The 10,455-nt window shown below is 32.5% G+C and overlaps 1 protein-coding gene across 1 annotated transcript; it reads left to right on the top strand.

The window, feature by feature from the left end:
* Nucleotides 1–768: 768 nt before the first annotated feature.
* LOC132733119 (uncharacterized) lies at nt 769–4,179 on the top strand. The gene is made up of 4 exons (XM_060719724.1): nt 769–923; nt 1,675–1,874; nt 2,933–3,089; nt 3,438–4,179. The coding sequence occupies exons 1-4, from the start codon at nt 863–865 to the stop codon at nt 3,701–3,703; spliced, it is 684 nt and encodes a 227-aa protein (XP_060575707.1). The 5' UTR covers nt 769–862; the 3' UTR covers nt 3,704–4,179.
* Nucleotides 4,180–10,455: the final 6,276 nt, after the last annotated feature.

Below are 10,455 nucleotides of genomic sequence, written 5' to 3' on the forward strand. Positions count from 1 at the left end.
ACACAAATCATACACAAATTATGCCAATAATTGCCTGTTAGAAAAGAAGATACCCATCATATCCTAATGCATAGCATTAATATGGATGTGATTTTAATAAGATTGATTTACTTTTAACCCGCTCAAAATTTTAATAACTGGCGAAACGAATCAAAAATAAACTGTTAGTATATTAACTCAATGGACAAAAAGTTCACAGCAATGACATAACCAAAATTATAACCCACTTGTAATATTTATATCATTGGCGCCTGTACAACGCGGTGATAAACTTTTTTCATATGCACTCTCAATGTTCGTAACGAATGGATCTTGTTTATGACTGGTTGTTTTATAATGAAAATCAAACATCTTGGGTTATATAACATACATATTATTCTTTATTTTAGTCTCATTCATATATAATCATATATTTACAAATCAACAATACAAGATCAATCTATTGCAGATCTATAAAAGACTTGTCATTTATTAAAACAATTCGCCTTTTTATTTTTTTAAAATCCACTCTGTACATAAATTATGTATTGCAAAATTTGAGTCATTTTGGCTTAAAAACATGTTCGTACATTTAGCATTCATATTTATACCGCAGACTACGTATAAATATTAAAATAAAGCTAGCCGTTACTAAACAAATGCCGTTAGTGTTACAATAGCGTTCCTCAGACGCTGAATATGTAAGAATAATAACCGTGAGGCTCATGTAAAATACCTATCTTTAGCAACATGAAATGTAATTAGTCATGTGACCAAAACGTAATATCAATGTATATTATCAAGTATAATTGACTGCGCGTCCTTCATTCTACATTAAAAAGTGAACAGGACACGCGGTAGTGAAAATTTTAAATTTTACAAAATGTGGGCTTCTATTTTCTTTGCCGTCTGCTGCGCTAATTTGGCGGGAAGTGTTATTTCAGGTACTATGTTTTATAAAATCTGGAATGTTTTGTATAAAAGAAAATTCTTATTAAGACATTTCAAATTTATACTGTATGTTCTAAAAAGAAATTTCTTCATTTAAACATATTTCAGATAATGGAACATTTATTTATCCCTATCTAAGATTTTCTGTAATATTTAGGAATTGATAAGTTTATAGTTTGTTACAGAAGATAAATGCTTGAAAGAAACATTTTACGAAAAGGAGTTTAATGCGCCTCTCACACATTTGAACAGAGCTTTTATTTTTGATTTTTACAAAGTACATATTCATATACAAAATAATGTTCATGTAACATGTATTTCAGCGCAATCAATATTAACCAATAATAATAAATAATAAATAATATAAACAAATGAGTGTAATGAACTTTAAGTTGATTGTTATTAAGCCTCAGTTATATGGTCAGGACATTTTATCTAAAGAATCGCTTATAACACTGTTCATACAGTCGTGTCATTTTGTCTACTTATTTTTCCTCAAAATGTTACAGATTTGTCCTCAATATTTGTAATAAGCTTTTTCTAACAAAATTGATACGCGTTACTAACGGAAAGAATTTAACCTTGAACACTATATATATAGTATATTACCCCAAGTTAGTCTAGGCTTGCATTCTCTACCTTTTTTAGCCAGATAGATATTTGCTTAATGCACTTCGGGCACTTTTGACGTAAACATACTTGTATTTTAATTGTTTCAATGTCGTGACTAACTTGCAATTTTAGAAGAATGTTCAAGATATCACTACGAGGCTCAAACTCTGGAAAGAGTTATTAGGGCAGAGTCTGGTCTAAAAGCTTTGAAAACTCATGTCACGATAATTGAGGAAAAGACAGGAAATGTAAACGAAAACAACGCCAAACTCTCCAAACTCGCTGAAAAAGTGGACCTATTGCAACACAATATGGCCGGCTTACTTAAGAATGTAAGTTCAATTCAGTTTGTTGTCAGTGAATATAAAATATATCCCGCTAAGTAAAATTGTTCTGTCCAATAAAAAAAAATGAAAGCGAAAGACATTGCAACTCTAAATAGTAATCTGTTCGTGAAAATTTGAAACATTTTAACCTTTGTGTACTAAACTTTGATTAAAAAAGGTCTTCTAAAAGCTACTGTTATCTTGTAATGTCCACTTAGTCTTTCAGTGGATCAGCTATTTTTATTATCATCATATTTATCATTATCATCATCAATATTATCATTTTTTATAATTATAATCATTATCATACTTAACATTTCATTATAATAATCATAATCACCATTAATTTTATCATTTTATTATCATCATTATCATCATAATCGCCGTCATCAATGTTAACATTTCTATTTAAATCATCATCATCATCATCAATATTATTTTATTATAATCATCATCACCACCTTTATTATAGTCATCATTATCACCATCAATACTATTTCATTATAATAATAATCATCACCATCATCATCATCATCATCATCATCATCAATATTAACATTTTTATTAAAATCATCATCATCAATGTTATACTTTTTAAAATTATAGTTATCATCATTTATGTTTTGATATTGAAATATTCGTGTTCGGGCGGATACAGGTAACCGAAGGGAAAGGCAAGACGGAAGAGTCAACAAAAAAGTTCTATGAGACAGTTTTGCTCATTACGCAATACGATGTGTTGCGACATTGAGAATTCAGAATGTAAACGAATGACATGTAAATGTAAAGTCTGAGTTACTGTCATGGTGATAAATTTGATGATAAAAATAATAGCTAATCCACTGAAAGACTGAGGGGACATTACAAGGCAACAATACTTTGGTTGCAAACCGACAGTACGATAGAAAAATACGACAGTACAGTCACCATCATACTGTTGTACTGTCACCATCGTACTATCATGTTTCGCGCTTTCTGTTCTCAGAGAAATCGCGCTGGCCCTAACGGAACACCGTATTAATGTTTGTTTGGAGATTTTTTAAAGTATATAACTTATTACACAGGTTTCCAGTATACAAGAGGAGAAAACAAGTTCGATGAGACAATTATGTCAAACAAACGAAACGTGCAGTGACGTCGAGAATTCAGAATGTAAATGGATGACTTGTAAATGTAAACCTGGTCTGAGCTACCACCATGAAACGAAAACGTGTCTCACAGGTAACTCTTTAACATGTTTAACAAAATCTATTCCAAGCATTAAATCATGTTCTTAGGACATGCTCTTAACGAAAGTGTATTTTGTCGGTACATAAAAATCTATACATATACCAATGTACATACGAGGTTTAAGACAGGAAAATACACTTGATTGTATCCTTATACGAACAATTATCCTCCATATCTTTTCCTTAAACTTTCTTTTTATTCTTTATAATAACTGATAGCACGTGTTTCGATACATTTTGTATATAAATTGTATGGAATAAAAAAACAACAACACTTCACTTGAAATTTTAGTATTTTTTCTTCCTTTATGCTTGTTTTTTAAATGAATTTTAATTTCAGACTGCGGGGATCATGGGTATGGTAACACTTTCCAAGTTGAACTAGACACAACGATAAAAGGTTTTAATGATAAAAGTATTACCTCTATTTCGTTAGAAGATTGTGTCCAAAGATGTACTATGGAGCAACGTTTCGTATGCAAAACCGTAGAGTATGGAAAGGCGAATAAACTTTGTCAATTGTCGAGAGAAACGTTGTATACAAAGGCAAAGTTTTACGAAAAGGCTAACTGGCAATATATTATCTATACCAGAGATTGCAACTAGTCTTGAGACTCCAAAATATATCTAGTATAATTTTGTACCATATGATGAAGGTCTATACCAAAAGCTTGTTTGCACAATTTCCCATCATTCGCACACTTGTTTTTCCAAGCATAATGATTTTTGTTGAGCAAATTTACTCAAAATTTATAAGCGTTTCAACATTATTTTCATTCGAATCAGATAAAGAATCGCACATTAGTGGTATTCATTTAATTCATTCTGCGTTTTTCTTTCTTAATCATCTTTCGCATGTTATACTGTCTTAAGCGCCCAAACTGACCTATGATCTAAGATACTTTTTAGACCACAATGAACTCCTTTAAATCGACAAATACATCAAATAAGACAGATTTTCATTTAAACTCGAACATTGAAAAACAATGCCAAGGGCAGGTAACTTTGGATAACTGTTAGCGCAAGTAATGTAAATTGCAATTGTTATTACATGACAAAATTAAAAACACTCAACAACTTAAGATGTCATATTCTCAGAGCCACCTGTGACCACAACTGGCATTTTCAATAAACGAGTGTAACAGCAAATAAAGAATAAGACAAAAATACTTCGGTTTAAACTTTTTACCTTAATTTTATATAAACCAAGACAGAATTTCAACAACTTCAAGCGTCTTACACCCGTACCGCAGAATACTTGACTCTTAATAATATCCTCTTGAGTGTTCTTTATATTAAACAATGATATCTACGTGGTGTGATATCTTCCTTATACTATTTGCATTACAGTGTTTATTCTGATTTATATACATCAGTCGCGACATGTCACTTTGGATAAGGAGAACTACTTGGAAAACATCTTGGCACTTGAAACAAAATGCCAATCAAAAGAATAAATGTGATTATTGTTTAATTACTTTAAGTAAGTAAGCCCTGAAAGTTATTTTGTGCTTCAAGGACAAAAGTAAAGTGTCAATTGAATAGATGACTCATAATAATCCTTGAAAATATCTTTCATTTGATACTTAAATCTTAATACGACTGAGCGAGTGTTTTTTCAGGGGTTCAAGGTTACCCGAACAAGTTTATCAGCGCAGTTTAACATTATTGGGGTGAATTTTTTTTATTATTTAAGTTGATTATTCTGGTTTTGATTATTACCTCCTAGTTCACCATATAACATGTAAAAGAGTGTTCTTTTTCTGTAATGTGTACTTTTTCTAAGAAAATTAGTGTGTATTTATACCAGAATGTCAAGATTTTCAAAACCCCACACTTCACAATTAAAAGTAAGAATAGGTTAAATATTTCTTTGGTCGAAAAGCGTAAGTTGAGGGTCAATAGGTAAATCTAGATTGACTATTCTACTATATAAAAGATGCATATTTATTTGCATGAGAGGCAAGCGATTTTCTATCATTACGAAAAGGACCAAAGGACGAAAATACCACTCCCAATTATTTATACACTTTAACAGTTTCATGGGGTTTAACATCAAGAGTGAAGAGAAAATTTCGCGTTTGTTTGAGCCCATGACCTTTGACTTTGTCATATTTATTTGAAGTTTCCATGCTTTACAATAGTTAGAAAAACCATTTATTGTTGATTGGGATGCTATTTTGTCTTCGCTAACAATGATGGTGTCATCTATAGCATTACAAAAAGGTTTTTAATATACATCAAATACATAACTCTGGAAATACACAGTTATTTCTTGGGTGTTTTGCTCTGGATAGCTTTCAAGATCGTTTAAATATATAGAAAACAAAATCGGAGAAAGTTTCTGTCCTTGTTTTACTCCAGTTAAATTAAAGAATAAAAGAGAAATAACATTATTGAAGGACACACATGACTTTATATCTGCGTACACGTTTCGCAGTACTGAAATATTTTCCCATTTATGCCTGTTTTAATAAGTTTAAAGAATAGGCCCGTGTGCCAAACATTATCAAAAGTAGAAGAAAATACAACATACATGTATAAGTGTGTGTTTCTTTTTGTAACCTAGGATCTGTCAAACATTAATGTGTAAATACATGGTTTACTGTAGAGTACTTTGCTCGTAATCCAGCTTGATTTTCAGAATGCATATGTTGTATATACAAGCGGCACTGGGCCAAAATATCATGAATCACCAGGGTGCATATGTAAGATTTGTAGAATAACATCAGATTACGTCACTTATACTTGATGTTTTAATTATGATCCGAATTGGTTAAGGATCATCCTAGGGGCTTTATTAGTCATGCGTTACTGATTTGATACCATAGTATGACTACCAACTGGCATTAATATAGTTGTAACAAATATAATTATATTTCAGTTATGAACGAACTTTTTGTGTACGTGTTTCCCCCCTTGTTTGTGAGCTAAGTGACAAAAATTGTTTAAATGTTTAATAAGCTAGACATGAGTAATATAAAACATTATTAAGTTGCAAATATCACTTCATGTGTATATCTTATTGTACCTTTTATAAAATATACAGTGGAATAAATGTTGGTGTGATGTGACAAATTGTGTACACTTCAAATAATTGTTACTCATTTATTCATTAACATCTTTTTGTAGAAATAACATAGCTGTAATAAAAGCCATGCATATATTTATTGTTATGTTTTCTTTGTTTATGTATGGTGAGCTTAAATCAAAATAATATTTAACCAGTACCTTTTAATTAATTATTACACCGCCGTTTTTCGAAACTACGGAATTACTACATTTTTAAACTCGAATACCTACCGTGTTAATAAATTAGCGGGTAAGTACGTGGTTAATGACGGTGTGACATTATTCATTATTTAGAATCAAACGAAAATGGTAACCACAATCAGTTACCAAGCCATGAACTAGTATTGACACATATTGTTAAACTTATTATATTAAACGTTTTTATTCATTTGACCGCATTTTTATGTTATATCAATTCAACAACTACACAGTTTTGCTGAAATGCAGCAATTGAGAGGCTCCGCGCAAAACAAGGCGCCCATGACGGAAACCTTGCCAAATAAATCCCGCTCACAGATCATTTACTATTAAGATTACAATCAGGGACAGTAGTGAATAACCTCCCCTGAGTACTCCCTATAAATAGATAGGTCCTAAGCTATTGGATTACTCGGACTTTATCGCCTATTTCTTTGTAGCAAACTGAATTAATTAGGGCTTATTATGATCATTTGTAATATTCAGATTAGATATTGCAATAGGATGTAGAATCTGCTGACATAAATTAAACATTTTTTCCTTAAGGTTTACATATTTGTTGATGCATGTGTAAATAATTGATTAAGACATATCAACCTGTCTTATATAAAACTCAACGATAAAAGCAAAGGATTCCAAATATTTGGACCTACTTATATTTTGGTTAACCTCGGTTTTTATCAAGGGAAGATAATCCACTACTGTCCCCCATTGGACTTTATTCTGGATGTATTGTAAATCATTTGGATTTGCATAATTTGCATAATCATACTTATCTTGTATGCACTGGCCATGAGAGAGGGCCATTTGTAAACTGAATGTAGTAGCACGCACAATTAGAACACGTGACATAGCGAGAACGAGGTAAACGTTTCTTCATGGTATCACGTGACATCTCTCGCAGCGGTCTGTCCACGGCACACCTCAGTTCCTCTCTTGACTCAAATTTCGTACCACAAAGACTGTTTTTAAAAGTTGGAAATAGTCAGAAGTCACATATTGCTAGGTTCGGGGTGAGTGTGGTAACAGTTCGCCGTCGAGTTTTTCAAGTTTATCCATGAAAACGTGGCTTGAATGGCTCGGCGCGTTGTCGTGATGTTATATGAATCCGGACCTAAGTAGATGTTGGCGCTTTCTGCTTATTGCCGCCATAAGTTCCGTTCTTAGTAATGTTGCATAATAGTTCCAAGGGACTGTCGTTTTCGGAGGAACAAGATTGTTTAGCACTACACCGTATGTATCACAGAATTTTATGACCGTTACCTTCCCGGCTGTCTTGGATATTATCGCTTTTGTAGGGGAAGGCGAGGAAGGATGCTTCCAGACAGAACTCTGACGTTTGCTTTCAGGTTCAAAAAAGTGAATCCACGTTTCATCACATGTAATCACTCGATTTAGAAAGTAATCGCCTTCTTCACGATACCTCCTGTCATACTACTGACACCTTTTCACCTTACCCCCGTCTGCTCCGACGTCAACAAACGAGGCAACAATCTTGCTGAAACGCGGCGCATTCCTAATCTATCAGGCATAATGCCCTGAGTTGTACCATATGAAATAGCGAACTTATCTGCTACGTGTTCCACACTTACTCGTCTATCTCGGAGTTTGTACTCCAGAATGACAGCCACTGTTTCTTCATCTGTTACAGTCACTGGTCTACCTGCATGTCTTTCGTCTTCAGTTTTCGTCTCTACAGTCTTTAAACCGCTTCATCTACTTTGAAATGGACCTTTTGACAGAGCAGCCTCTCCGTAAACTTCACAAATATCGGAAAAAGACTGTATATAGGTCATATGGCGACGTTCCAGCTTTACTGGTGGAGGAAGACCTCAGGTATCCTTATGTGCACGAACGGTTACTTGAGAAGAACCACCGACGTTCTGTAAGCTAGCTGGATTACTTCCTCACATGAAAAATAAAACCTTCTAGTGAACTCAAATATAAAGTTATTTTGATGGGGAAAATTAATCATTTCTTAACAATGTTAAGTTAAGTGTAAGAAGGGGCGCTTTAAAATTGCTTGTTGGCGTGTCACTAGAAGACATAAATAGATAAATACATAAATAGCTTCAAGGGAATCTTTCTAAACAGAATAGATTTTTGGCATACGATATATCAATGGTTCACATACAGTGACATACTTTTTAAATTTGATTTTTTTTTCACAACCTTTATCCGACTTGTAATGTTGACAAAAGTGACATTCCCTTACCATTCCAATTAGAATTATCCTAATAAAGGGAAGTTACTGTATTTATAATAGTTTGAAGTAACTGTATTTATTATACTTTTTGTTTTAAAACAATATGACCTGACGTAGAAACTATAAATCAGTAAAGGAAAAAACTAAACACAAAAACATTCAGTCCAAAATGTACCAAATCAATAAAACTCATTTTTTAGCGTTTAAAACAAAACAAATCATGTCAAACATTGTAAGAAAATTCAAATGTGACAAGTTTTAAACAATTTAAACAACTTTTGTTTTGTATCAACAAAATTTTGTTTAACCAGAAGACAACAGGAAAATACAATCAGTCACGTATTAGTATTTCTATATGACGTGTCGTTCACGTGCACCTATTTGCAATGCAAAATAGGGCCTACATCATAATTCTGTATCAGACTTTCTTATGGATTGCTGTCTATGATATTTTCTTAAAATTTCCAGTGATTATTCTTATTAAATTGTTAAATTGTTTGTTATAAACAATAATATTTTATACGTCCCCTCCTTGCTCCGCCCTTCACCTGTTCTTGTTCGGTGCCATGCCAGGTACTTAACCGAAGGTGCTTTGTGGCTGGGTTTGTTGCGGACTACGTTAAATGAATGTCGTCTTTCCTTGTTGATATTCTTCTCATATTCTTTGCCTATCAAGTCCGTAAAATGCTACAATTATATAAAAAAGCAATCATTATTGTGATCATAGTCAATTTTGATAGAAAAATATATTTATTGCATTGATTCCATGCGAAACTCCAACCATATTACCACCCGGTGGAAAATATTGACACCGTGAACAGGCATACCCATAAGTTTCGTACTTGGGTAATGGTCAAATCAATGCGACTAGCACCTTTATGGCGATAAATACAATATTCTTTTCAAATAAGAATATTTTGCAATTCAAATGATCAATTTTTCCTTCACGCGCCTATAGTATAGCGCCCACATTAGCACGTTTTCATTGCATATATCGAAAAGAACGTCACGTCAAAGTGTTATTACACTAAAGTAATAGCGTTTCTATTAAAAATAATTATTACACTCCTGGGCCGTTTATGTGATAAAATGAATAGAAAATGAGTGTAAGTTACATACTGAATGTTTTGAATGAGTTAAATAAATTATATTATGCTGTCATCTGACGAGTTTAAAACATTTCGTAATGAAGAGAAATAAATGCTTTCTAAATATTTTATTTATCACATTCCAAAAAGAAGAGAACTGTTTCCTGCTAAAAATAACATTCATTGACGCACTTATAATGAATGTAAAGCATCCATCTTTAAAATGACGTCACAATATTGTATGCACAACCGTGCAATACCGTTTTACAGAGTTACAAATATAGCACATGTATGGGATGAATATGTATACTCTAGTCTGTTAAAAATAAATAAATAAAAGCAAGAAAATATTATTATAAAATTGTCATTTTAGGAAATGAAACACTATGGGGTTTCCTAGGGCGTAACAAAACACATGTCCCAAATAAAGATAATTGTACTTGGTCAACTGCATTTTGTTTCAGTGATGTATCGGTAATTTCCCCATGTGGTACCTTAATTTGATTTTTGCGTAAAATTATGACACTGTCGAGACTTTAAAGAGAAAAGTAATGCTGAAATTGAAAAATAATTTAAATTTCAAATGTAATACAAAGAAGAGTCTTACTTCAATTCATACGTCTCCAAAGTTTTTGTTTCATATTTACAATCTGACGACATTTGGTCATATTTTAGTATCCAACGAGCAATAAATGCATTATGCAAAATGAAAAGCAATGACAATTACCAGCCCTGAGAGAGAATAAGTAAACAACCCAGCGTTCTTAGGCAGTCTTTCAAGAATTCCACGTTTT

This window comes from Ruditapes philippinarum, unplaced genomic scaffold (assembly GCF_026571515.1).
Source record: "Ruditapes philippinarum isolate M1 unplaced genomic scaffold, ASM2657151v2 ctg5041_1_1_1_1, whole genome shotgun sequence".
In the NCBI taxonomy this organism is placed as follows: domain Eukaryota; kingdom Metazoa; phylum Mollusca; class Bivalvia; order Venerida; family Veneridae; genus Ruditapes; species Ruditapes philippinarum.

What these genes read in the sequence shown, in the direction of transcription:
- LOC132733119 (XM_060719724.1), top strand. Translation starts at nt 863, where the DNA reads ATGTGGGCTTCTATTTTCTTTGCCGTCTGCTGCGCTAATTTGGCGGGA. An exon ending in GGCGGGAAGTGTTATTTCAG is followed by an intron (nt 924 to 1,674) that starts GTACTATGTTTT and finishes TTGCAATTTTAG; the next exon opens with AAGAATGTTCAAGATATCAC. An exon ending in AACGAAAACGTGTCTCACAG is followed by an intron (nt 3,090 to 3,437) that starts GTAACTCTTTAA and finishes TTTTAATTTCAG; the next exon opens with ACTGCGGGGATCATGGGTAT.